Below are 27,821 nucleotides of genomic sequence, written 5' to 3' on the forward strand. Positions count from 1 at the left end.
ATTGAAATTGAAACTTTAATTTAAAAAAAAACATTAATTAAAGTACTAAAAAAATTAATTTAAAAAGTTGGTAACTCATGTTTTTTAAAGAAAAAGTAATTTCTTTATCCTACAAGAAAAAGTATATTCATAGGACCATCTAGTAATATTTACTTAATGGAGGAATCGATTTCCGCGTAAAAGGCACAGCGCCATTTCTTGTTGTCTTTTCTCTCTGCAATTGAAAACATGGCTGAGGTATGTGTCACAAATGTGTCGAAAATATCCAATAAAATCTTATTCATCTATTACAGAAAGATATAAGTAAATGCTCTAGAATAAGATATTGATTTCTCTTTTAATAGAAAGAAATAATATTGATGTACAAGAATGAATATTTTTTATTTGTAACATAACCTCTTACCATTTATGTGTTGTATGATTTTCAGGCAGAAGAAACCCAAAAGAAAAAGAGGACTTTCCGAAAGTTCACCTTTCGAGGAGTTGATCTCGATCAACTCCTTGATATGCCAAAGTGAGTATCTCTTTATGTCTTAGAAAAGCCAAACCATTTTTAGGTTATAGTGATCAGTTAAAGGAATAATGTACATTCGGATAAATTTTCATACAAGTTTTGTGTTATACAATATATATATATATATATTTGTTTCAGTGAGCAACTTATGGTTTTGATGCATGCTCGTGCTCGTAGGCGATTCTCTCATGGTTTAAAGAGGAAGTCTATGGCTTTGGTAAAGAAGCTGCGTAAAGCAAAGAAGGAAACACCACCAAATGAAAAGCCAGAAATTGTTAAGACACACTTACGTAACATGATTATAGTACCAGAAATGGTTGGTTCAATTGTTGGTGTTTACAATGGCAAAACGTTTAATCAGGTTGAAATTAAGCCAGAAATGATAGGTCACTACTTGGGAGAATTCTCTGTTACTTACAAACCTGTAAAGCATGGTAGACCAGGTATTGGTGCTACCCACTCTTCAAGATTTATTCCACTAAAATAATTTATGTTTTTCATGTGAATAAAATGTATAAAAATTAGTACAATTATTTTTCTGAAATACCTTATAAATACCCAAATAATGTAGTATAAGTTACTGAATTACTTTAAAATTATTGAATATAAAATAAATCGTAAATATATATGTAATATGAAATAACATTTTTTATATATACATAGAATTAAAACTGAATTTTGTTTAAGTAAAAAAGCATTAAAAAATATATACTTAGCAAAGTTTTAAATTTTACTTTTTATCCAACTATAAAGTAAATCTTGGATATTATATAGGGATTAAAATAAATTACAATGCGTAATATCGAAATTTAATGACGTTTGTCTTAAAATTATCTGTCATATAAAATGTGTTGATGTTATGTTATTATCCACGTATGATTCACGTGGATGCTTGCTGGCTGTTTTAATGCAAAGTGAAATCCACTGTTATTTCAAATATGGCAAAACAATTGACTGACCAAATATTGGATTATTTAGATAAGCACGGAAAAATAAATTCGCTGCATTTGGCTGAAGTTCTTAAAGAAAATCATCAAAAAATTATTGGTGCCATCAAAAGCCTTGAGGCACTTGGTGAAGTAAGTTAATTACCGCAAATTGTTCGTAATTATTATAATAACTTTAACAAAGTTTATCAAAAATTATTTTCCACGCTTTTTATAGTGTAAAAACGAATACGTGCAATAAATTTTCTAATATAAATTTAGATTTCATCATAACCCCAAAATGTTTATTTATGTTTATTAAATTCTTTTTTATCAAACTGATATTAATTGCTTATTAATAATAGCGTAATTTACATTTTAGTTGATTACTACTAAACAGATTATTGATAAAAAGTGGAAATTAACATTAGAAGGTCAACATGTAGTGAGTTATGGAAGTCACGAAGCAGCTGTTTATAATGCAATTCCTGATGATGGAATGCCTCAACCTGAAGTTATGCAGTCAGTTCCCTTTGCAGAGGTTGGATTTTCCAAAGCGTTACAGGCTGGTTGGATAGTAATTGATAAAAGCAGTGGTAAGCCTATTGTGAAAAAGAAAGTAGCATCTATCACAGATGTTACACAAAATGATCTAAAAACCCTTGCAAGTTTAACTGACCGTCTTAAAAAGGAATATAAGAGGAGACAATTGATCCAAGAAATGTAAGGTTTTTATTAATTTAATTTAATAAAAAATATATACATATAAGTATTGATTGTATTATATGAGCAACTGTTTTGTTAACAGAGTTATTAAATTTGTACAATTGGAAAAGGGTCCAAATTTTACAACAACAATTGAAAAACAGGAAACAGAGTTGACTGCTGATTTATTAGTAAATGGTGCATGGAAAGATAAGAAATTTAAACCATATAATTTTGAAGCTCTTGGTGCTACACTGGAAGTGGGTCATTTGCATCCACTATTAAAAGTTAGAAGCGAATTTAGAAAAATTTTTCTTGAAATGGGGTATACAGTAGAGAAATTAAGATTTTAAATTTTGTAGTATAATATTCAACAAATATTTTTATATTTCTCTTATTGTTTCCATAGATTCACTGAAATGCCAACAAATAATTTTGTTGAGAGCTCTTTCTGGAATTTTGATGCATTATTTCAACCTCAGCAGCATCCAGCAAGAGATGCACATGATACCTTTTTCATATCTGGTAAATAATTCTTTCGAATTAATTAAATTATGTATGTTCAACTGATTATAATACATTAAAAATTTTTACTTCAGATCCATCTCATAGTACAAATTTCCCTATGGATTACATGGAGAAGGTAAAGAAAGTACATAGCGAAGGAGACTACGGGTCTTTAGGCTATCGTTACGATTGGAAAATTGAAGAAGCACAAAAGAATGTTCTTCGTACTCACACAACTGCTGTTAGTGCACGGATGCTTTATAAGCTTATGCAGCAGGTAATTAAATTAAAAATAAAAAGAAGGTTTTAATTTAAAAAATATTCATATGTGAATTTTTCAGGGTGAGTTTAAGCCAGTGAAGTATTTTAGCATTGACCGAGTATTTCGCAATGAAACTTTGGATGCCACACATCTAGCTGAGTTTCATCAAATTGAAGGTGTAGTCGCTGATTACAATCTCACATTAGGTGATTTAATAGGAATTTTGTATGAATTTTTTAAGAAACTTGATATTACGCAACTTAAATTCAAGCCCGCGTACAATCCATACACTGAACCAAGTATGGAAATCTTTTGTTATCACGAGGGCTTGAAAAAATGGATAGAAATTGGTAATAGTGGAATGTTTCGACCTGAAATGTTATTACCAATGGAATTACCTGATGATGTAAATGTCATTGCTTGGGGATTGTCCTTAGAAAGGTAATAAAATCATGAATAGTATTTGTATTGTTAAAATATTATAAAATTTGTTTTTAAATATATATACATTTGCTTTTTTAGGCCAACTATGATTAAGTATGGATTAAACAATATACGAGATTTAGTTGGACCAAAAGTGGATTTGGAAATGGTTTATAACAATCCTATTTGTCGCTTAAACAAGTAAATATCTTTCTAATCATTATTAAGGTATTTATGTAAGTAATTACAATATTGGAATTAAAATGCATTTGATTTTATGATAGAACTTAATTTCTGTTACAAATCATCTCCTCCATTAAAACTACTAAATATGGGAATGTAATTTATCCAAATTTTTTGTACTTATATATTGTTGTTTTAATTCAATGTACAAAATTTTATTTATTAAATAAGCAAATAAATAAGATAAATACAATGACCTTCTGACAGGACTAGTCAAAATTCTTCTCAAACAAAGAAGCCCGAAGACAAGAAACAAGAATTAAACAAACACGAAAATAAATCGTATGCAGTTAAATGTGCAGAAAAATTCGAGAAGCAAAGGCTCGTCATATTTTGTGATCCAGAACATCCGATCAAGTTTATAGAATTGTTCTTCCATCACGTAAAATCTTATGTCAACATTTTTGTGACCTCTCATGTACATTCCAGTGTGCAACATTTTCCAAATCAGTTATTAACTTTTTGTTCAGAGTATCGAAATGCAAAGCAAACTACTGACATACACTTAACAATAATTTGGAAAGAAATTGGTATTGATCCCATATTGCAGTTACCAGGGATGCACGAAATTATAGGCGAGATAAATGTAGCGCGATATCTAAATCGCGTAATCGAAAACTGTTATCCGCAAGTTTTACGTTACGAAAGCAAAGGTGCATTGTACGCAAATGAAATAGATAATTACTTAGAAAAAATACATAAGTTCTTACATACTAATGTGCATCAAACTATTCATAAAAAATCACGTTACGTAATGGGTGAAGATAATATATCTATTGTAGATATTTTATTAGAATCCCCTGAAAAATGTAAACTACACAAATAGAAATAATATATAAATAAAATTTTGCAAGAATACTGTTACATATTTACATATTGTTGGATTTTTTATATGTGGTATGCTTTCTATAAAATTAAATTAATACATATGTTATACATATATGTATTTGGTTATATATTTATTTATACTTTTCAATGGACTGTTACTTAAATGATGCGATACAAAATATTTGTCTTGATGTTTTAAATATTTGCAGTAATCGTGAGAATGATATTGAAGTAGTTGTTTCTGCCATCGGGTAAATGGCTATGAGATGGGAATGGAAAGAAAAAGCTGCATAGAGGCGTCTTCTGTGTTCGTCTAATCAGACATGCATATTGACGCCATTCATTAATCGGTGTATATGTAGATATTTACTATACGAATGTTATGCGTTATTACATAAGGACTCAAGAAGTCTCTATGCAGTGTTCTTTTTCTATTCCTATATAGCTTCTTCAGCTCGCTCATGCACTCTATCTTTATATCTCTATGTTCATAACCGGTATAACCCTAGTTGCAGTAACAGTAATAGATGGCGGTGTCAATGTGTGATTATAGCAATAAGTGCACATATGACTAGTGTTGTTATTTTTCAAGTTCTTGCGCGCGGGTTGCAAGTTAGATGGATGGCTGTACAAGAAGAACATTATAGATGTTCAAAAAATTCAACAAGTTACTACAAATTTTTTATTATTCTAATTTTATTTTCGCACAAATCCTGCATTGTGAAGAACATTATATACTTTCTCTCGTGGAATTTTGTCCGTTTCACGATCGATTACCTACAATAAAAGTAGGAGATGCTATTATAAGCAGTAATATGTATAATAATACTACTATATGTAGAGTGTCTCACACTTTTCCATTCAAATTTCCTTAATATGTTCTATAAGTAAGATTAAGACTAGAATTTAACAAAAAATTTATAAATTCTTTATTAAGAAGTTATAGCCAAAGTATTGAAAGTGGCATAGATAAGTTGAGTATGTTTCTATTTCAAAATGTCGTTCACCTTTTTATTGATGTACTATTTACTGCTTGTGATTGTCTAATTACATCATATACCATATTAATTCTGATTATTAATTTGTTTTATATAGATACTATATACTACTACTTTTACTTCTATATTCTAAACTTTTTCTTTTAGCGTGCCATATAAATAAAAATTTAAATGCGTAAGGTTAGGTGATCTAAGGAGCCAAGACGACGACTGGTCGCGGTCAACAAATTCAACGTTGGCAATAGTGTTCGTTAGATATTATTACATTTTTCATGTTTCAATTTTTGTTATAATTTCTTAATAATGGAATTTTAATATATATGACGTTTTAAATTTATTTTTACTTATAAAGCAGACAAAAATGTGGGTCACTCTGTATAATATACTACATATTGATATTCTATGACAATACTAATAGGATATTTGGAAAATATTGAAATTAAAGTATGCATTTAAAAGATAGAAAAATACTGACAATTGTAGAATTGACATTAACACAAATTATTATATTTTTCTGATAAGGAAATTAAGTAAAAAAAAGTTGTTTTTTAATCGTACCACAATGTATCAGATACATCCTGCTACGAATTTATAAGGAAATATGATATGTCAGTGACAGATGGAGATAAAATCGGTATAAGAGAGAAAGAGAGTAGCGAAGGCCGTATTCTCAGATTTCAGAAGCAAATCTAGCAACCTCGTTTCAAAATCGATCAATGCTACATTTAAAATCATAAAACACATTTTCATAACAATATAGAAGAAATATATTAAGATAAATGGGAAAATTTTTACCTGCATCTCTTTATTAAAAAACCATGATTCCTTCGCGAGACGGGCAGCGATTCGTGGGTTTTTGTAAAAGTTATTTCGTAATTCGTTTGGCAAGGTGTCTTCGATTGCTGAATTCAATACATTTGCCGGATGTTGATACACGAATTCCGAGGGAATGTAGTATTGTGGAGCGGCCACGCATAATCCTATCATGGCCATAAGCAAGATTATTACGTTCATATTTACCTAAAATTCTGGAAAAGAATAAACTCCAACTAATTTAAGGTAGTGCATAAATTATTTGATTCAGAAAATCGAAAAGATTTTCTCATAATTTTTTAAATTTCATATGTATGAAATATTGTAGCGAAACGAGTTTTTGAAATTCATACTGAGTGGTTGAAGGTATTCATATTGTTCATATTAACTTGCGAAGAATTTGTTAAAAGATACCTTCAACATTTGAGTGTTTTTTTTTAAACTATGTTTTTTGACTTAATATTGAGCAGATTTTAAAAATTGATTGCCCGATAAATTTCAAATTTCGGCACATTGTTGCTTATAAAATTATTCTACAATGTAGTCTGTGGCTTTTTTCATATTTTAATTTGTTCAATTTTTTATAAATTTTGAAGTTAGTACTTTTAATAATTTTTTAAATAATTGTTTTAATTATTTTTTCTTAAATCTATGCTTTTTAACTATAAGCTACATATTGCATAAAATTATCTTTTTACCGAACAAAAAAATTACACAAAGATTTATAAAATCATAAGAAGTTTGTATTTTTCACAGAGTAATAAAAAATTTGAACGGAATTCATGTTGGCTGAGACACCATTCTAATTCAAAGCTTATGTATGTATCTATCCTGTATGTACGCTAGTGCAATATTCAAAATTCCATTAAAAAGACACATTTTTTCACTTTTGCACACAAGGAATCATATAGTAGTGATTCGTTAAATAGTCACGAGTCAACAGATTATCTGACTAACTATCAAAGGAGGTATATTATCTATTAATATTATTATTAATATTATCTTCTCTGTTGAGTGCGAATGAGATACAGATATTTGACACATTTGTTTATTTTACATACAGCAATGAACACATAAGTAAGAGAAAGTTCTTACAATAAAAATTTAGTTTATTTTAGTTTATAATTATTACTTGAAATAAAAATGTGAAAGCCACTCTATATCCACAATGCTTCAAAATACAAGAAATTTGTTCGTTATGATACACTTAAATCCTACATAATGTAGAACTAATATATAATTTAACTTGGGATTTAAAATGTTGAAAAGATTTAAAAAGTTTTATTTCTATTTTTTCTATAATGTAGGACATAAAGTAGGATTTTAGAAAAAAGTAGAAATAACATTTTTCATAATACAATTTATGGTCTTGGCTGTTATCATTTCCCATTTATACACTCGCCACTATACACCAAAAACTCGTCGTCAGTCCAAGAAATCAATTTCAAAAACTGGTGAAGGTAGCAATAGCCAACTGCTGCGACACTATTATAAATACTAAACACGAAAACTGTAACAGAGTTATTCTCGTAAATTTTGAGCTGTGCACACAATTTTTATTATGTACGAAGGATGTGTCGAACCACTGATTCGCGTGCCAGAAACTACGTTGAATATCTTTATCCTCCATAACGTCTATTTGTATCCTTTATGTATATATTCAGTCAGATCTCGTGTTCCACGACTTTCTGCGCAAATCCACTCACCTTACGAATACAATACTGAATCCACAAGATCTAGTTATTTCTCTCGCGCGTGTCTAACTGAATACAAGATCCGTTACAGTGTTACTTATATAGTAGCCGCCACTTCAATACAGCTTGCTATGGTTACCGTGGACGTTTTCTTGGTCATTATCCGTGTTCTGGCTCGTTCTGTCGAGCTTATGTCCCCGACGAGGTCATTCGTTTCCTCTTTGAGGCGTTTCAAGGGTGAGGATCCCTTCGAGCTGACTGATCACCACTCGCCGCCGTTTATCCGCGACCTTCCTCATTCTCGTGCGCTTTATTCGCTTTGTTTCGCTCCTCAGTGACGGAGACCACGATATTAGACACTGGATACGCGATAGACTCTATCCGATAGATTTTTCTCGTTAGCGTGTTTCAGGTCACGCGACATTCGATAGATTCAATTGCTAGCTAAGTAAGGCAAAGGAAAATATTATCACAGTGGCTACAAAAGGTATTCGTACATTATTGTATTTATTGTAGTTGGACTGCTGATGTTCATCTAAATTTGTATTTTTTTAAATATAATCAAAGATACAGAATCTTGGTACAAAATTATTTTACTTGTTATATGTTACAGGGAGTACTACTCCCTGGCGATATTTTATATATCTCTGCTCATCATGCGACATCTCGTGGTACAGGTAAGTTAAGTAACTTATTTAATCCACGTAGTTCCAAAGTTACTTATTCTTTCATAAAAAAAATTCTGGTTACAGTCGCTGTTGATTAGAAAGTAGTTAAGAATTCATCGACAGTGACTTTGTAATTTGTACTATGGATCGTTACAAACCAGTAAAACACAAAAGTCCGGTGAATTACTTTGGATGGCTATTCCGAAACTGTCCTTTCGGTTTTCACTTTGTTTGGGAGAATAATTCAATAGGCATGGCCGATTCATCGATCTACGCACAGTGAATTTGTTAAACGTCCTATTATAAAAACGATCCTCTTCAGGTTTAAATCGATGTGTACCGTGAGATTTGGTGGGTGTAATGCTCCTACGTGCCTAGAAATATCGATTTCATGTTGTGATCGGAATTTCCACGCGTTTTATGATTACTTAACTATGGTCATTATTGCACCATTTAAGGAACCATATTATACTACATTTAGCTAGTAGTAGATTATCAGACAATTAAATATGATATACTGGTATAATCAAAAATAGATATGTAAATACAGAATTCGGAAATTAAATTGAAGCTTTTTATCTTTTTTTACAGAAATTAAAAATATAATTTTAATAAAAATCGAAACTGATTTGGAGAAATCTTGAAGATCTCAATTAGAATTTCTAAAGAAGTTTATATTGAATATCAAACTGTTCTATATTTGTTAACAGAACGTCTATAATTCAACGAGGGTTCACTAAACTGTTACTGTGCCGGTTTGCTGCAGTTTCAACCGCCCACGTAGGTTCTTATGGATTTTTTCGAGCAGCGCAGTTTTCCGGTTTATGCATTACGCATATATATAGTCACTGTCTCTGTTCGACGACAGTTGAGTCCGGGTTAAAACTCGTGAGCTACGTTATTACGAGCCTGTGCACCATTCGCAATTCCAAGCTTCTTTGCTTTCCTCTTGCAATGACCGTGTAACTACGCTTTCTTTAGTCACGTTCGACTTTCATGCAAATAAGTTCTTTCTGAATCATTTGATTCCTTGGATACTAAATTTTCTTAATTTTTAATATAATAAAGTTCCTAATATTAATTGGATATATCTTTGCAAATTTTTTAAATAACTATCGGTATATTTTTGTTAATTTTATTGAACAGAAACTACATACATTATTTATAACAGGAGCAAAAGAATGGATGCGTGTGTGAGACATTATGATTGCATACAAATATACTAAAATAAATTATGCTTAAAGAAATAATAATGACTCTTATTGAGTGATACTCCGAACAAGTAGCTCTTTGACCAAATCGAAAACTGCAGAAATACCATATGTGTACACATTTTCGAGGAATAAATATCATGCTTGTATTTGTAGTAACTTTAAGTAGAGACATCCTGGTACATCTATCGAATAATGATTTTATCTTTTTATTTAAGATATTTGAAAGAGACAAGGGAACGGATATATGTATAATGGTATTTAGGTCAATGTTACGTCCTTATAAGCAATAACCAGAGGCAGTGGTTACCCTTGTCGGAACAGACTCACCGACTATAGGAAGTCGTCGTTTTTCAACTTATTCTGAATAATGCATACACGTAAGTCATTGGCAGATGAAAGGCGTAAAATAAAAGTTCTACCAGCGAAAGGAAGTTATGTAAGTATACGAGAGACCTTCCTCTTCAGCATATTACAATTAACTATATACATATTATCTTTCACGAGATCACATAAGAAGTGCATGAATTGGGTCATAAAAAGATTTTATGACGTTCGATGAGATGCATTGAACGCATGTACATGTAATTCCTTGACCTTGCATCGTGTTTTACTTATACATTTACCATTTGCTTAATTAGATAACTTAAATTTTTACATTAATTTTCATAATTAAATCTTTAATTTAATCTTATTATATAATTAAGTTTATCAAAATTTAAGTTTCTTTAATTTTCTTTGAAGTAATTGCTAATTGTATCTTGTATTGGAACGTGGAGTATAATATTCGAAATTTGATTTGATTTCTTTATTAAAGTAAAACAAAACTTAATCAATTTATAACTTAATTAATTTATATTTAAAGTTTCTTTGAGCTTCTAAGTTAGGTGTTAGTTATCTTATTTGAGAATATGAAAAGTTGTAAGTTCTAAATTTAATTATATCTAATAATTTTTATCTCCTTTAAGTTTTGAAAAAGATCTATAAAATTTCTTCTGTAAATTTATGTAACTAACATATAAGTTTCAAAGATTGTTGTGAAGATTGTTACTAATTAAAAGCTTCATTTGCCAAATTTATTTCCTAAAAAAGTAATTCCTATTATTCGAATATCTTTTAACTGAAATTTCAACATATTGATTCTTAAACCCTATATTCATAGGCAAACAAAAGAAGTTTTACTTTTGAAACTTTCATGTGCTATAAGTAACAGGTTTCGTGACAAATAAAACAATCGCATGTCACTTCCGTCTTTTATATAAACATCTTTTAAAACACGTACAAAACAGAAATACAAGGTACACAAGTTTCCATCTGTTCACAGGATACATAATTTCACAAGCGATACAAAAAATTATTTCATTTTAAAAACCCAATACAACTTCACTTGCAGTTACCTACATAAGATAAAACACAAGTCTGATTTTGATTTAAAAAATCAATATGATTCTACATACAATTTTAGTTATTACCACCCACATATAATTATTTGATTATATTACAAATAATAGTAATTTAATGTAAATTGAATACCAGTTCAAATCAAGTTCAACTCTTTCAATATAATTACCTAATCATTTGCATGCAAAAATCCAATATATCATGTAGTATTAAAATATTCAATATCACTCGTACACTATTTTTAACATTGAATCCTGTTTTAGAACGTTAGGGAACTAAGATCACAAGTCATCAAGCGATTCAGTGGTAATATTCATAAGCTGGCGAGATGGTCTTCTGATAAACTGGAACAGCAGCATGGGCAATCGTTGGTGCAAAAGCTTTTCCGACCACCGGTACAGAGCTGTGAACCTGAACGTGATCGAGGCGCGCTGTTTTTATGTAGGTTGGCTGTTGGACGGACACTCTCTCGATTTTAGTCGCTGGTTCCACGACATTCACTTCTTGGAGAGTTTCAATCGGTCTGCTGACAACAACGCGTCGTGTAGAGACGCGTTCGTCAGCAGGTTCTGCGTATTCCGGAGCTGGGGTAGCAGAGATTACACGTCCGCGAACCTGGCCAGCGTCTCCGGCTGCGGATTGGGAGAGGGAGGGATAGCGACCAAAGCCAACCTATAAAAATATAATGCATATCTAGAAATAGAAATATAGAAACATAGAAAGCAAATATATTAGTTGATTCATCGCATATATTGGATGATTCATCCTTCAATCGCCAGGAATTCTAGTATTAATAGTTCTTATGAAATTACCTCAGCAACGTTACCACGGGCAGTGAGCAAGTCAATCAGTCTATTCTGGTTCTCCTTGTCCTCTTCAGGGGAAGATTTGGGGCTAACCACAACGCTTGGTGAAGGATCATGTGCAACGAATGGTTCGTTCGATTGTGCACCAACGTTCAAGTTAGTTCTTGCTTGAGCTGCAGGTGCACTAGCCTAGAACAAAAGCAATCGTTAACTCTTAAAGAATAAGGAAAGAATAGTAATTGCAAGGCTTGCGAAAATAAGGAGGCAGCTTCGGTTTCATATTCAAAACTGCAAAAATTGATCACTACGAATATTAGTTGATTATGAATTTGTAGCACATTCCAGAAAATGATTTGATCTCAAGTCGGCTTTCGTTGGTTTACTCAAATTACTGAAAATCAGAGTTTTTAGTTCAATTACTAATCATACCTGGCTTTGGGGACCGAGTCTACGGAAGTCAGGATTTTCAACCACAACAGTTTCGTCATCGCTGGAGGAGGATGGAGTAGAAGATTCTACAGGAGATGACAAAGATGGTAGAGATGGCACAGATGGCAGCGATGGCAGAGATGGCAGAGATGGCAGAGATGGCAGAGATGGAAGAGATGGAAGAGAAGGAAGAGATGGAGATGCTTCGAGACCTGAGAAGTGTTGGAACAGAGGTTGAATGACAGCTGGTCCTTTCTGAGTCTTGGAGGTCGGTTGATCAAGCTCGACTACTGCTGAGCCAGCTGGACGAACGACTACGCGTTCTTCAATGTCGAAGAATTGCTTCTGGATTGCTGGACGGCGTACCTAATTCATAAACATTATTTAACGTTTAAAATGAAATTTTACTCTTTTATTGGCTTCTTTCCCTTTGAAAAATTGTGAAAGGAAATATAGAAATGGGTACCCACAAAAGAGTTAATATAGAATATAAAATTTATAAATAATATATTATAATTTATAACGATAATTTCATTACTTTTAAAATGAAAAGAAAAATGAAGGATCTAAAGATAATTCTTACAAGTGAAATAAAATATTAAAAAGTCTGAATTTAAATATGAGGTGAGAAGAAAAAATAGGAAACAACGAACAGGTAGAGTGTTTAACAGGAAAGGAGGCAATTTGTCAAATTAATAATCACTTACTTCGAATTTTCGAGTAGAAACAGCCGGTTTAACGACGTCTAATTGTTTTTCCAGGAGAGCAGGTTGTGCCTCAATTTTCGTGACTGGCACATGAGAGACAGTTGGCACGTGTTTGACGTATGGTACAGCAGCCACTGCTGGGACTTGGGCAGCGGCATATCCAATGTGTTCGGCTTCAACTTTAGCGGGAACACTATATGCAAGCTGTGCCTCTTGTCCGATATTATTTATGTAAGTTACTCCTGCTGGATTTAAGTAAGGCATCCTAATGGATACAAAACTACTATAGCCACCCTGCAACAGGGCGGCTGCCACTGTGAAGAGAACTCCGAACTTCATCCTGGAATGACATAGTAAATTAACTATGAAATACTAATTATGAAATTTACTAATATCTTTTATTAGTGGGCAGTTGCTAGAAAATTAACAATTGTACAGAGTGTATTAAACGTTTTTTCTATAATTAGTTATCTTAAAAAGATTAAAAAGTGAAAGTGACAATTTTTAAAGAAAATTCCAAGCTTCATTCCGAATTGATATTATAAGTAAAGTTTGAACATTTTTTAATATTCTATTTTTTAGCATATTTTGTTATTAAAAAGTTTGGCAGTTTAGTAATCGCCAATAAAAATATTGGAATATTAAAAAATTTCAAATCTGAACCATAGATATATTCAAAATAATATTTTGAATTCTCTCCAAAAATTTTCAAAGTTTTTAAAATAGGAATATAATTACTTAAGTTATTTATAAGAAAATTAATTATAGAAAAGGGAATATGGTGATGAAGGTAGTAGCATCGATTAGTAATTGAAATAATCATCTAAAAGCACCAGAAGTGCGAAATTAAGAAGTGTTCAGGCCAATTCAGAGAGACAAAGTTACCTTGATCGCCCAAAAATGAAACGACGTGCGAATAAGCGAAGGGGTGTAAGGTGCAAGACTGTCCCATCTGTGGCAGCAGACGTTGCTTATATGGACGTGGTCGTAAAGGGGACCCCTTCTCACAAAACCATCATTGCCTTACCCCTCCCATACGAACAAAGGCTCAAAGTTGACCAAAACTGGGTCGATCTACTTTACTCCTCCACGTGTTCAATCTTCGAGAAACCTGCTCCCTCATAGGAACTGACAGTTATGCATCACCCTGTCCCTATGACACGATCATTAATTTCACCATTTCGCAATATCACACTGGTCATTAAGAGCACTTAATTATTCTGAAAATTCGTTGCTCTTAATTGACTTCTTGTAGTTAATTGTTGAGAAAGATTAATTCTTGGCTAAGGATGTGTAAAAATAGTTTAATGTATACAACATGGTAATTTTCTAGATGATAGAAGTATATAGCATAAATCAATCTGGTAAGTTTGTAACTATACAAAATTTGGTTTCGTGGTAATTTGAGTTTTTTATAATTAAATGAAGAATATTAAGATACTCATTTAAACAATAATTTATCTGAATATTTGTATAGTATGAATTGAATAATGTCCATGAACGTGAAAAGTTCTTTTTCTTTAATCACTTTTATTTATTTATTTCTTTTTTCTATAGGGATATTAGCCACTTTGATCACAAGAATTTTTACTTATAGGTTTGAGAAACGAATTTATCGCATAAAATATAATTGAAAAAGAAATTTGTCATCAACGTACTCGTTTAAAAGCAGTAATCGAAGATTAATGAATGAAGTGGAGCAATTTTGAATGCCAAAGGATTATAGGTATTCGAAAGTGAAAACAGAGAATTCAACTAGGTCGATGCGCCTTTACAATTCGATTGTTATTCGTCCCATGTCCGTGTGGGCCCGTGTAAAATTCATCACTCACGAAATGTTGACGCTAACTTACGCGAGCTTCTTCTAAAAAAAGTGAAAAGAACGTTTCCTGAACCGATCACATGAAATTTTATTATTCCCCGTTCACTTAACAAGACGATAAATATTGAATAGTTACTATTTCCGATAATAGAATATTTTGAAGATTAGCTACTTTTGTTAGCTTAGGATTACTTTAGATTGAAATTAAAATTATTATAATCAAGGTTAATGCATGGAAAATAAAAAATTCATATTGTTTTTGTAAATTATTTTATTTCATTTAAAAGATTTTTGAAAAAGTGATGTGTAAGCAATATGCGTACAAATATAAATTCTATCAAAATATAGTCTTAATCTTAATCCTAAATTAATCCTACATTAATAAACCATAGTAAGCTATAATCTTAGACAAAAGTTATAAAGATCTTAAAAAAAAAAATGTTTAGTGTTGAAAATTAAAGGCTTCTATTATGACTTTACCATGATCATTTTTTTCTGCAAAGGCATCAAGGTAATCTTCTCTTATTTTTTTTCTCAACAACATACTTATTTTTTATTGACAATTTAGAGCAACTTACGTCACGCTTATATATATTTACTTTCGTATAGGACAGCTCTGGAAATGAAAGACAAAACGATTCAAAACCAGATTGGAATCTAGAAAGGTCGTGGACATGTTAATTCATTCCTCATTCTCACTGGAGTTTATCTTTAATTTCGCTTCCTGTACCATTACTGTATCCTTAAATCTCTTGTTCCATTTCATACTACTGCAAGCATTCTTTTTGCAGTACTAAGATTGGTAAAATGTCGTGAACAAAATTGTACGAGTACAAATTCAGTTATTTATTAACAACATCTTGCAATGCTGATTTGAATGATGCAATAATATTGAAAATTATAATCATATCGGCGACCATCGTTTAATAAATAATGTAGTTCGATTTCGTATTACCAAACTCATTGCAAGCTCTATGATTGCTCAAAAGAAATCACGTTGCTGTTGCGAATTGAACCATGACGACTGATTAATTATTGTTCTGTAACCACATGGTAATTCATGTTAACTTCATTTCAGGCTTTACATGGATAGAAGTTGTGAGGGATAATTGTATATCATAAATATTGATTGCGAGTCATTTAACTGGTGATTTTCGATTTCAAAATTTAAATATTTACACAATCGATAAATTGTGCTATTATCTTCTCTTAACAGAGGAGATCCTGGTCCTTAAGTCCGGTCGTCAAGTGATCATTTCAGCCTTGCTCAATATCTATGTATGTATGTATACCAAGGTCGGGCGTTGATCAAAGGAATAACGATCGATATTTTCATGCTCTCGATCCAGATGAAAATGTTGCGCAACTTTATGTATACCCTAAACCGGTAATTCGTTCGTACCCTATCACGCTTTTATTCGTATATTACATATACCTTAATATGCGCGATAAATCTCTTTATACCCAGTAATTACCTAAAAAAATACTCTTCTTACAGATAGAGATGATGTTTTCAGCGAAAGAAGTACCATACAGTACTTCTTACAGTGACTTCTTACGTACGATATGCATCGGAAGATGAAGAAATAATACAAAGTGCTCGAGTCAGGTTACTGATACACATTCGTGCTTAATAAAAAAATCTATAAAACCTGATACTTCTGATTCTTCTGCAAATCTGATTCTAACTTTGATCTAACTACAATTTAATCTAGATTTATTTTTCATTTATTTCTAATTCTAATTCATTCATTTACATTATTTTGTAACAACTCAATTGTACTTCTAACTTCTAATTTTAGTTTTAATATAGAATTATTATGATCTTGATAATTATTCTGATCGCAACTTAAAGAACTATGATAAATTTAAAATTTATTTATAAAAATTGACGACAGGCATAAATTTGGTTTTAAGGTGACAGAAAAAATGAAGACCGAAGCAATAATAATAAATCATTTGTACTTGTAAACAAATTGCTGTTGCTTTAGATGAAGTAGTTGACACGATAAATACTTAAAAGGAAACAGAAAGAAGGAATTATGGGGAGATATGAAGTTAAAACGGAACCGAATCCATTTATCTCACGTCATTTATGACGTTTTACAAGAGAGCAACTGCAAGTCAATGTCAACATCCCATTACATTACTTGAGCATATTTCTTTAGTCACTTACTCTTTAAAAAATGTGTACATAAAATGGGTCATGAAAAATAAAATATCATATTTTATCTTATATTAAGGTTAAGTCTACAGAGCATATTGTTTTCCATTGCACTATCAGATGGCATACATATATGTATATTTACGGTAAAATTACTATTTATTCATTAATTAGATCTTTTGATGGTACTATGGATGAATTTGCACCTACATTATAATTACAATTATTTTTTAAGTTATGACATCCTTGCGGGTGAATTTTCTTCGCGGTACTACTTAAAAATTAACAAAGAAATTTTTACATTAAATATTTCACATCATTGTAGGGTTAATGAAATATGCATCTAGAAAAAGGTACCAATCTGGTAAATATAAAATAAACATAAATCAAAGGTTCTGCGAACCACTTAAACATCGCTTCAAATGTTATGACTATGTTGAAACAAAAGTCTTCTGTCATACTGGAAACTGGACACTCAGTTATCGTTTCTTGTATACGGATCTCCTCCCTCTTCTTCGCTCTTTGTCTCTTTCTTTTTGCCCCACTAAACCTTTTCTCATCAGTGAAACCGAAACCGAAAGTAAAATGCATACCGGGCATCGCGTACCGAAAACTGGTTGTCCTTCTTTCGCAATGTCGGTGTGGCTTATAATCCTCAAAAACGTAAAAACAGAAAATCTTTTCCTTATCTTATTGCAAATTATTCGGACCTTTTTCCCCAATCGTTCTTACAACCTATTTATGTATCATGTGGCTGTAAAGAAACTCGGACGTATTCAAAATATAAATCCGTGTTTTATTAATGCAGCTAATGTTTTTGAAATTTAATGGCCCACTCCTCCCTTGTCATCATGTCTGATATATTTGCAAGTCAAAGGTGAGATAAGATTGTATTACTCTTTAGGTGGAGATTTCATAACAATATTGCAGTCATCCTTTTTACTTCTTTTTCCATTGGTCCAATTGCAACATTTTCGGTGTCTATATATTCAGTTATAACTTTGGTAATTATTCTGTCTTAAGTCCTGAAGGAATGTTGATGAAAAAAAATAGAAAAAAGAATATGAAGTTAATTACTTTTCTGCCATAGTTGGAAATTTAATATCGATTAAATCAAATTTAATATCAGAATCGATTTATTAAAAGTAAGAGTTTTAAGTACCTACGTACTCTTCTATTTTCGAAGTTTTTGCAATATTTCAAATATTGATGATATCTTCCCTTCACCTTTAGCTTAATTTTTTTAAGATGGAAGAAAACCTGAAAATATATGGATATTTTAGTTTTTATGAGTTTCACGTTATTGAAACAACTACATGGATTTCTTACGTTTCACATCTATCGATGAATCATAGAAATTTCACCATTGATTTTGTTTAGAAAATATGCCGGTAACTAAACGACAATTCTTGTTCGAAATGAAAGGGAATGCAAGAATCTATAGATATTTCTTTGGTATAGACAAACACAACCTGGTGATTATTTTATCGCTGGGATATGTGGGACTCGTCTGAGGTGGTACGCAGTACATCCATTAAAAGCGTCTCCTCATATCTGCCATGAAGCAGAAAAATATAGCCACTTACCCGACACGACCGAACGTGCGAACGTGACCAACGAATTTTGATTTTTGTTCCGAATCCTCATTCAAATTCCGCATTGTGCAACGATTTGCAATACTTCAGGAGGAGGGATTCCGATTTGACACCGATTTCTTTCCAATATTTCAGAGATCTTTGTAACTGCGTAATGTTTGTCTTTTGAATCACTAATTAACCCTTTGACGTACGATTTCATTTAAACTGCGTCATAATGAGGGACAAAGTCGTTGTTTGATATAAATAAACTTCAAGCTTTAAGCTCGATCTCCCTTCATCGAGCGTGCAGAAATCAACGATATTGAAATGAAAACCTTTCATACATTAAATGTGATTTCTTTTTTATTAATATATTGTTTTAATGTATGTTTAACAGAAATTTTTAATATATTAAAACATATAGATACATCTTAATTCCTCTAGCGATCTGTAAGAATTGTTTTGCCTATTGTCAAAGGTAACACTATCGATAGTATCGATAGTTTCACTATTTAAGTACATATTATCTCTAGTATTACTATTTTTTATTCTAAACGTTATGCAAAGGGTTTTCAAATAAATTTCACTCTATAAATAAAAAAAAAAAAATACGAAATCACGAACAATATTAGACAATTTTTCGTAGACTAAAAATAGGATGTAAGTAACCGTGAATTCCTCTTGGTCGAACATTTTCAGTATTCAGAAAGCGTAAAGACGATATTTCATTATTTACCGTATTTCACCGTATCATACCGTATTTCATTATTTTCAATTTTTATCGCCATTTGAACGCATGAAACTACACCAATATTAGTTACTTAAATACTAACTTTGGTACGATTGATGTCAATACATGAATGGAGCTAGAAAACTTTTTATAAGCATATTCCATTGTTTTACATGGTTTCTATATGTAAACAGGTATTATTATTTAGACGACTATCATACATTCGTAATACTGAATCATAAGTCCGACTTGAATTTATGCTTTGGATCGTAACGTAATCCGTACTATCACCAAATCTATATCAATGGTCTGAGCACGAATGTGTGAATCAGCTAAGTTCTACATTAGGAGTTTCACTCGTCATTGTACAATAAGGAATTAACATGAGAGTACACATCATAAGCACTTCCTTTGAATCATATCCTTATATATATAACAAAAGAATAATTTTGTAAATAACTCTATAACAACTAATTAAAGAATTCCACAGTAATTCGATTTATATTATTTTATATTAGGTTTCTCGTAGATGTCGTTGTTTGCGACATCTAAGTTTGAATCTCTGTATGCATATCTGTATACATAGCATAAACGCAATTTTCATTCGAAAAGGGCGGTAAATATCAATGCACGTGTGTTCATTAAAAGCATCGCAAAACGAAGTATTTATTAAGTTTTATCAACTGTATTGTATTTATAATCATATCATATAATTATCAATAGAGGGGTCTAAGAACCGTTTTCAATGTAATAAAAGAAGACAGGTTATATAGAGGATTAGGTGACCTCTGAAGGAACCGGTCATTATTTTAAAAATGAGTGCCGATAACCACTACCGATTTATATTGGAACGTATTAATACTTCGGACACAATTGTATTAGATAAACCAGGACATACAGTAAGTATAAAATGTTCTTCTCTTCTATTATGCAAGTAGCAAGCACATGCTACAAAATAATTTTTGTTTTTTAATTTTATTGTTAAATTGTGCGTAGACTGCAAATATTTATGTAGTTGTAAAGAATTGAAATACATAGAAGTATTCAAAGTATACATAATATGTAAAAATATATTAAATATTCGAAGTATTTAGTAATTGAAATAAATCTTTTATTTATGTTCTACTCTTTTATATGTGTTCATAGAAATTCAATATTTATGAATAAAGAAAGTATTCTGAGTATCAAAAACCAATAATAAGGATGTTTTACATGTATAAAACATTGTCTCTTTTGTATGTTTTCAGTATACTTGTGGTAGAGCCAAGGAAAATGAAATAATATGCCTTAGTTTGACAGTATCTAGACGCCATTGTATGTTTTTCCATAGCAAAAATGAATTATATGTTACAGATTTAAAGGTACATATTATGTAATGAAATTAGTGCACTAGAATGTATTTTCTTAATATAATACTTTCATTTGATGATATTACGTTATCTTTAGAGCGCGAATGGTATATTTATAAATGGTGTAGCTCAAAAGCCCTTTCAGACAACTAAATTATGCTCAAATGATGTTATTGGCATTGGATGTCCCACTGCTGCAGATGCAAATGGAAACAGTGATCTATATGCTTATAAACTACATTCAATTGGAGTAAGATTTAATTAATTATATCATCAGTATATTATCAGACATGATATCTTTTTTGAAATATTTATTGAGTAAGATTCTTACACATATTATAATAATTTTAACAGCCGCAACTTCTGGAAGATGGTCACAGTGTTAGTACACTTTCAGAAACTACTATAGTAAATAATGTAAATATAGTTAATGATAAGTTAATGACTGACAGAGTAGATAAACGTAAAAGAGAAGACACGAATTCCAACTTGGAAGTGGCAAGTAAAATTCCCAAGTTGCAAAATGAAAATTATATCTTAGAAAAAAATGATCTGCAAGGTATTACTGCATTATTATTCAGGTTATTTAGGATACAAGACAAAGAAGAAATAGTAGAATTTTGCTTTTATTTCAGAAAAGGATAAAGAGAAAAATGAAAATGATATTGAAATAGTTCATATTTCATTGAATAACAATTCATCAAATGGAAGAAATAAAAGTTGTGGGAAATTAAATGCAAAGAAACATATGGATGCCAACATGCCTACATCAAGTAATCGGACAAACAATACAAGAAGAGAATCATCAATGGATGATGAATTAATAAATTGTCAGGACCTGAGATCAAATATGATAATAAGCACCACAAAAAAAGATATTAAAAAAGAGGAAATTTCTCTCAATAAGAGTACAGAGAAAGTAAATGCAAATATGTTACAAGAAATTGATACTTATACTGGAAATAATTTAATGTATACTGAAGATGTACAGAATACAGCAAATAATTTATTCTATACTAAAGATGTACAGAATACAGTAAATAATTTACATAATCTTAAATCTAAAAATACAATCAAGGACAGTAGAATAAGAGTAAAATCTGATTTAGAAATCAGGAATTACAACTCAAAACACAGTAGAAGAAATAGTAGTGAAACAAATATTGTGAATGAAATACAAAAACCAAATACAGTCGATAAAACCAATCAATTTAAAAACAGTGAAGAAGGAGATTTACTCGCAACACTTTCTTCAAATCTCATGTGTAACGAGGATGGTATCATAAAATTTGAAGATGAATTGCAATTAACCGATACTGATGAAAATGCTATTTTAAATTCCTCGAATACAAGTTTCATTCCAGTCGGATCTCCAATAAAACTAAAGAAAGTGCAACAACAACCAAAAACAAAATTTTCAGAGGATGATGTTATAAACTTAAGCGATAGTGAGGATGATATTTTTCCGTGCTCCCAATTGTTTGATATTGGCTATGGTATGAACACAACCATGAAAGATGAGGTAAAAGAGGAGCAACCTACAGAAGTAGAAAGTGAGAGATTTGGTATAGATGATGCGGATTTTGTTATTTCAATAACAGATAGTGAAGACGAAGAAGATAAGAATTGGTTTCACAGATTATCCCGAAGTCAAATATTCAGCGAAAACGATGAAATTGATCTGAAAAGTAAGAATGGTGTAAAAGAAGAAGATATAGATATAAATGTCGTAACTAAGGAACCAATTGTAAGCGAGTTTGAATTAATCAGAACTAATGAAGAGCTATCAAATGAGTTAGTTCCTAGAGCAACCATAGACGAAGAAAAAGCAGCAGAGAACTCGTCGTTGCAGGATATAGACAATTTAAATAAAGTATTTTCACCAGAAAATTCTTTACTTAAACAATTCACGAGCGCTACTAGTGATACTATAAAACATTCTAAGTCTCCAAAAAATCAGAGTTTGCCTTCTGTGCAAAAAGATGCAGGAAATTATATTCATCCCTTAAGTAACATTAAAATAGAAACTATTACACCCACCAAGAGCAAAAAGTCAGTTGAGAAAAAGGTGCCTCAAATCGAACCTCCACACTTACCTACCTCCAGAAGACGAAGAAGTGTTTCTAGTAAAGATAAACAAATCCCTGAAAAGTCTGATAAATCTGTAAGATCTGGAAATTCTGAAAAATCTGAAGAACCTTCGAAACCGCAGTTAAGTGCTAAAGAAAAGAAAGAACAACAAAAAAAGTTGAAGTTAGAGCAATATATGTATGCAAAGGAGCAAAAGAATCGTAAAGTACTTCACAAATGGGCCAGTTGTCTTCCCCCTAGTACAAAGAAATTAAATACTCTTTCTAAGGAAGAGAAGAAAGCATTGGCAGATAATAGAAAGATGAAATTGAAGAAAATTGCCGAAGAAAACCGGGTATCTTTAGAAGGTAATCAAGAAAAGAAACGTATTGTTTCTAAACCAAAAGCGAAAGTAACGACAAAGTCCCGAAACGATTTCCTTGTCGAGGAGACGATCGCTGCATCTAGAGAGGAAATTGCAACAGAGGAGTCTAAAGCTTCGTCTAGTCGATCCGCAACAGCAAATAGAACTTCTTCAAATGCAAAAACGATTGATTCAACAAAACGTAAAAATGCCTCTAAAGAAATAGCAATGGATGTACAGCATAAATTAACTCTTAATGATATTTCGAATTTGGGAAAAATTCCTAAAAAATCTAATAATACTAAAATAAAAATAAATACCATAGAAGCAGAAATAGCATTAAAAGATCTTTCATTGGAAAAAAGAACAGAGAAAACAATTAAATCGAAAGATACTGCAGTTAGTGGTAAACCAAGCTTAGAATCTTGTAAGACAGTGGAAAAGGGACCTTCTGTATCTCTTAAGTCAAATCTTAAGTCACCAGTTGTAAAACCGAATTCGAAGAAACGAGTGTCTTTTTCTACAGAGATTCAAACTGTTCGTGAATATGAAATTGATGAATCGAATGTTTTAAAAAAACTGACAGGAAAAGATGCTCCTGTACGTCGAGAAAAGGTCAATACAATGAACCAATTTTTATGCCGCATCTTATGCTGGAAACCAGTGTGGTTGGAAGAACAGTTATATTTGAATCAAGATCCACCTGTAATTCAGCCTGAAGAACTTAACCCTACCTTAACTCATTATAGATCGTATGATGAATATTATAATACTATAAGTTCGCTTTTGTTGCTGGAAATTTGGCATAACATCACAAACAAATTTCAGAGCATAGAGGATATACACAGACGGCCCACATTCATGTGCTCTATAGTTAAAAACTCTATTCAGACGAATGTGGAGCCAAATAATATACTTCTTACAATGTTGATGGTAGAAGTATTAGCCACAAAGGACGATATACAAAGGCAAATTCATCCTAAGTATGGGGACCTTGTATTTTTTGAGTATGTTCAAAATCACGAAAACTCACAAAAATCAAAAGATTTTCGTAAAGTGTTCGCATATGTTACTAATGTATACACAACAGTATTAACGCCTCTGACACATTTTAACAGAGATTTACAAAATTACGTAAAAGATGCTCATACATTGTTAACATATACTGTGATAACAAAATACCTCGATAAAAATATTCTAGTGAATCGAGTTCAACGATTAAGAGCTGCGTTTTATTTACGTCCTAATTTACGAATGGTACAAGCATTGCAATTTCTCCCTAAGTCGCCATTAGTAAACTTAATCTTATGTCCAAGAATCGAGATGTACAAGTTGCCAACTGTTTCTGAATTAGAGACATTGATCACAGGAGATAAATTAAATGAGAAACAGATGGAAGCTGTAAGTAAAATAACCAAAGCAGTAATCCAAAAAGATACCAAATTGTGTTTTATTCAAGGACCACCTGGAACTGGAAAATCGAAAGTTATTGTAAATATAGTTACTCAAATTTTGTATGGAAATAACAGATATACAAGCAATGGAAGTTCTTTTACGATGTTAGTTTGTGCTCCATCAAATGCAGCCATTGATGACATTGTCTTAAGATTATTAGAAATTAGGACCATGATAAAAAAGCAGGCAAAGATAAAACCATTTAGGATGGTTCGTATCGGGCAATCACAAATGATGCATTCAAAAGTGAAAGATATTTCTATTACTGAATTGGCGAAACGAGAAATTAAAAAAACATGCAAGTCGAACACTGTTCCATCCGATAGTATAGAAAGTGAAAAATTATTTTTACAATCTAAGATTAACGCCCTTCAATGTAAGCTGAACTCAAATAATTTGGATAAAACTCATAAAGAACATGTTAGGATGAAACTGGCAGATATGTCTGCAAAATACGAGTTACTAAAGAATCGTACATCATCGAACGAAGTAAATGATAAAAGCAGAGAAAGCATTAGATTGCAGCGTGCGGCAGAATACAAAATTCTTGACTTTGCAGACATAATAACCTGCACCCTCTCATCCTGTTATACTAGTCAAATGGAGTATATTTTTGGTGTTAATAAGAAAAAGATATCTGTGTGTATTGTGGATGAAGCTACTCAAAGTTGCGAGGCAGAAACCTTGATACCATTGATGTTAGGAATAGATACATTGGTTTTAGTTGGTGATCATAATCAATTGCCAGCTACTATTCTGAGTACACGGGCAAAGAAATATGGATTGGATCAATCAATCTTTTCTCGCGTGCAAAGCGCCTTTGATTTACAACCAAATAATCCCATAATTATGCTAGACACTCAATATCGAATGCAACCTGACATTTCCTCTTGGCCAAATAAGTTCTTCTATGGTTGTAAATTAAAGAATGCAGTAGAATGCAATGATAAATTTCCATTCCATTCATATCGAATTTTAAATTTGATTACAAATCAGAATCATGATAACTCAAACAATGAAGAAGCAGATTTTGTAGCTAATATTATTTATTGTATGCTAAACTTTGCCAATTTGGATAATTGGCAATCATGCATTTCGTGCGGAATTCTTACACCATATAATAATCAAAGAGCTATGATATTGACTAAAGTTAATGCAAAGTAAGTTGTAGCATTTAATGGGAGTGTATTCTAAATATCATCTGAATTAATTGTTGCATGTTGATTTTTTATTGTCTTAGAATATCTTCGTTGCCAGAGAATGTTAAGAGAAAAATAAAATATACTGTGGACACTGTAGATCGTTTTCAAGGTCAAGAATGTGATGTGATAATTTTGTCATGTGTGCGGAGTCAGAAGATCGGCTTTCTATCAGATAGACAAAGACTTTGTGTTGCACTTACAAGAGCAAAACACAGCCTGATAATATGTGGTAACTTTAACATTTTCATGGTAAGATTATATAATATTATCTGCATTTAAAAAATATTTATATATATTGCATACATATTTCAAAAGTGTCACAACTTTTCACAAAAGTGTTACGACAATTCAAAACAAACAGTTCTATGTTAAAAAGACATCAAAACCGTCAAAGAAGGATTTTAAAGGCTAGCAATGGAAAAGTAACATTTGGCTTAGAGTTTATTCTTTTTGTCCAATAGTTTCTCACTGTTTTTGAAAAACTTGTTTATATAATATAATATGCATTTATAATACAAAAATAGTTGATACATTACATAATTAAATATACAATGATTTTTTTTTATTGATTACAGAGATATCCAATGTGGAATTCATTAATAGCAGACGCAAAAGCGCGTAAAGTATTTTTTAATGTTAATCCCAATGCAAATTCTCATGAAATCAAATCTTATGTTATTAAACGTGTGATGAAATAATCGTTCATGTTTCATTGGACGATTACATAAAATATTCTTGTATATTTGTATAAATCTTACTTCATTCTCTTCACCATAGATGTAAGAAGTATAAACCACAGTTGTCAAATGAAGATGTCCTCGTTGAAAAAGAGATAGAGACATTTAACATAATTTCTCTCCTTCCTAATAGATACTAGAATATTATTAATAGACATAGAAAAGAAGAGACCTCGTTATTTATGTGCATCCCTTTTTACGAGGTCCACTTGTTCAACACAGCGTACGTGGTCTATACTTCCTATACCTTCTTCACGCGGCTTGAAATGTATAAATTTATGTTTCTGTATAATATTGCCTTTGTAAATAATAAATTTTTTAACTATGGCGTCTTAAATAGAATAAAATAAACAAACATGCCCATTATTAATAATCATAATTAATTTCTTTTTGGAATATGATTACGTTGATGAATCATAAGCTGAAAGAATAATCACATATCGTTTCATTGCATAGAACCATTATTTTTAATATATTATTCTAAGTAATAATATTAAAAATAGAAAGCCAAACCAATTTTAATTATTTTAAATATATTATAGCAGATATTTTATATTATTTTATTTATTTAATAATTATGTATTTTTAATAATCAGTTCAACAATTTTAATTTTATTCTATTTCCTCAATTAACCTTGTATAAATTTTGATTGCATAGTGTACATATTAACCCATTTACTGCTAACTACGAGATATCCCGTATTTTGCGCTACAAGCTTAGATTGATTGCAATTTGTCACGGAATAAGTTGTTAGGAATTATTAGAAAGGATGAACGAAAATTTTATATAATAATATGTATATAATAATATATAGATTTGTGAAATGCCATGTTTTTTTAAAATAAAGTCTTGGCATCCAGGGCAATTTGCCTGGTAGTGAATGGCCTAATTTTTCGAAATAATTCACATATCAACCACGTAGTAGTGTTTCGATAAATATTCATAAAATAATAGATTCAAATCATTCTTCCCTATGTATTTATCGTATATATAATATTTCGAATTAATTTATAATTGATTACTATTAAATAATTAATTTGAAGCATTCTAGTATGAACAAAGTTTGAGTTTAAAATTTGGAACTTGTATTGCAAGTCTTCACTTGATGCCGAAAACCTATATAATAATTATATAGATTGTGGATGTTTATGTAATTCTGTATTTTAATGAACAGAATTAATGAAATTTCTTTTATCTCTTAAATATTGAATATTT

The 27,821-nt window shown here is 31.1% G+C and overlaps 4 protein-coding genes and 2 long non-coding RNA genes across 9 annotated transcripts; 5 read left to right on the forward strand and 1 right to left on the reverse strand.

Moving 5' to 3' along the window:
* The first annotated feature begins 90 nt into the window (after nucleotides 1-90).
* Nucleotides 91-1,038, forward strand: RpS15 (ribosomal protein S15). Its single transcript, XM_069128883.1, has 3 exons — nucleotides 91-237; nucleotides 429-514; nucleotides 653-1,038. Exons 1-3 carry the CDS (start codon nucleotides 229-231, stop codon nucleotides 999-1,001), a joined length of 444 nt encoding a protein of 147 aa, XP_068984984.1. The 5' UTR covers nucleotides 91-228; the 3' UTR covers nucleotides 1,002-1,038.
* A 318-nt stretch (nucleotides 1,039-1,356) lies between these two features.
* On the forward strand, nucleotides 1,357-7,141 carry alpha-PheRS (phenylalanine--tRNA ligase alpha subunit). Of its 3 annotated transcripts, XR_011175251.1 has the most exons (9): nucleotides 1,357-1,593; nucleotides 1,823-2,163; nucleotides 2,249-2,470; nucleotides 2,555-2,670; nucleotides 2,745-2,929; nucleotides 2,994-3,355; nucleotides 3,437-3,538; nucleotides 3,788-6,465; nucleotides 6,976-7,141. XR_011175251.1 is itself a non-coding variant. In XM_069128875.1 (8 exons), the coding sequence occupies exons 1-8, from the start codon at nucleotides 1,453-1,455 to the stop codon at nucleotides 4,404-4,406; spliced, it is 2,088 nt and encodes a 695-aa protein (XP_068984976.1). In that variant the 5' UTR covers nucleotides 1,357-1,452; the 3' UTR covers nucleotides 4,407-6,635. The 3 variants fall into 3 exon arrangements, 2 of the variants coding, with proteins under 2 accessions (XP_068984976.1, XP_068984977.1); XM_069128875.1 differs by lacking the exon at nucleotides 6,976-7,141 and having other exon boundaries at nucleotides 3,788-6,635; XM_069128876.1 differs by lacking the exon at nucleotides 6,976-7,141 and having other exon boundaries at nucleotides 1,358-1,593; nucleotides 3,437-3,565; nucleotides 3,788-3,926.
* Nucleotides 7,142-7,183: 42 nt separating this feature from the next.
* Nucleotides 7,184-15,118, forward strand: LOC138187749 (uncharacterized). 2 transcript variants are annotated; one of them, XR_011175252.1, is made up of 6 exons: nucleotides 7,184-8,590; nucleotides 8,666-8,932; nucleotides 9,173-9,361; nucleotides 10,011-10,231; nucleotides 10,955-14,499; nucleotides 14,733-15,118. It is a non-coding gene; the product is annotated as an uncharacterized LOC138187749 (long non-coding RNA). The 2 variants fall into 2 exon arrangements; XR_011175253.1 differs by lacking the exon at nucleotides 14,733-15,118 and having other exon boundaries at nucleotides 7,253-8,590; nucleotides 10,955-13,366; nucleotides 13,439-14,027.
* On the reverse strand, nucleotides 11,034-14,102 carry LOC138187743 (uncharacterized). The gene is made up of 5 exons (XM_069128879.1): nucleotides 14,021-14,102; nucleotides 13,136-13,475; nucleotides 12,429-12,794; nucleotides 12,006-12,188; nucleotides 11,034-11,865 (listed from the first exon to the last, which is right to left on the reverse strand). The coding sequence occupies exons 2-5, from the start codon at nucleotides 13,472-13,474 to the stop codon at nucleotides 11,494-11,496; spliced, it is 1,260 nt and encodes a 419-aa protein (XP_068984980.1). The 5' UTR covers nucleotide 13,475; nucleotides 14,021-14,102; the 3' UTR covers nucleotides 11,034-11,493.
* A 17-nt stretch (nucleotides 15,119-15,135) lies between the features above and the next one.
* LOC138187750 (uncharacterized) lies at nucleotides 15,136-17,261 on the forward strand. The gene is made up of 3 exons (XR_011175254.1): nucleotides 15,136-16,344; nucleotides 16,456-16,566; nucleotides 16,875-17,261. It is a non-coding gene; the product is annotated as an uncharacterized LOC138187750 (long non-coding RNA).
* A 2,730-nt stretch (nucleotides 17,262-19,991) lies between these two features.
* Setx (probable helicase senataxin) lies at nucleotides 19,992-27,107 on the forward strand. The gene is made up of 7 exons (XM_069128869.1): nucleotides 19,992-20,327; nucleotides 20,676-20,789; nucleotides 20,875-21,027; nucleotides 21,132-21,336; nucleotides 21,413-25,826; nucleotides 25,907-26,117; nucleotides 26,444-27,107. Exons 1-7 carry the CDS (start codon nucleotides 20,244-20,246, stop codon nucleotides 26,564-26,566), a joined length of 5,304 nt encoding a protein of 1,767 aa, XP_068984970.1. The 5' UTR covers nucleotides 19,992-20,243; the 3' UTR covers nucleotides 26,567-27,107.
* Nucleotides 27,108-27,821: the final 714 nt, after the last annotated feature.

This window comes from Bombus flavifrons, chromosome 15, assembly GCF_040668555.2.
Source record: "Bombus flavifrons isolate JBK064 chromosome 15, iyBomFlav1_principal, whole genome shotgun sequence".
Classification (NCBI taxonomy): domain Eukaryota; kingdom Metazoa; phylum Arthropoda; class Insecta; order Hymenoptera; family Apidae; genus Bombus; species Bombus flavifrons.

What these genes read in the sequence shown, in the direction of transcription:
- alpha-PheRS (XM_069128875.1), top strand. Translation starts at nt 1,453, where the DNA reads ATGGCAAAACAATTGACTGACCAAATATTGGATTATTTAGATAAGCAC. An exon ending in AGACAATTGATCCAAGAAAT is followed by an intron (nt 2,164 to 2,248) that starts GTAAGGTTTTTA and finishes TTTTGTTAACAG; the next exon opens with AGTTATTAAATTTGTACAAT. An exon ending in CCTATTTGTCGCTTAAACAA is followed by an intron (nt 3,539 to 3,787) that starts GTAAATATCTTT and finishes ACCTTCTGACAG; the next exon opens with GACTAGTCAAAATTCTTCTC.
- Setx (XM_069128869.1), top strand. Translation starts at nt 20,244, where the DNA reads ATGAGTGCCGATAACCACTACCGATTTATATTGGAACGTATTAATACT. An exon ending in TAGATAAACCAGGACATACA is followed by an intron (nt 20,328 to 20,675) that starts GTAAGTATAAAA and finishes GTATGTTTTCAG; the next exon opens with TATACTTGTGGTAGAGCCAA. An exon ending in TATATGTTACAGATTTAAAG is followed by an intron (nt 20,790 to 20,874) that starts GTACATATTATG and finishes CGTTATCTTTAG; the next exon opens with AGCGCGAATGGTATATTTAT.
- RpS15 (XM_069128883.1), top strand. An exon ending in CAACTCCTTGATATGCCAAA is followed by an intron (nt 515 to 652) that starts GTGAGTATCTCT and finishes TATTTGTTTCAG; the next exon opens with TGAGCAACTTATGGTTTTGA.
- LOC138187743 (XM_069128879.1), bottom strand. Translation starts at nt 13,474, where the DNA reads ATGAAGTTCGGAGTTCTCTTCACAGTGGCAGCCGCCCTGTTGCAGGGT. An exon ending in TTTCTACTCGAAAATTCGAA is followed by an intron (nt 12,795 to 13,135) that starts GTAAGTGATTAT and finishes TTTATGAATTAG; the next exon opens with GTACGCCGTCCAGCAATCCA. An exon ending in CCCGTGGTAACGTTGCTGAG is followed by an intron (nt 11,866 to 12,005) that starts GTAATTTCATAA and finishes ATATTTTTATAG; the next exon opens with GTTGGCTTTGGTCGCTATCC.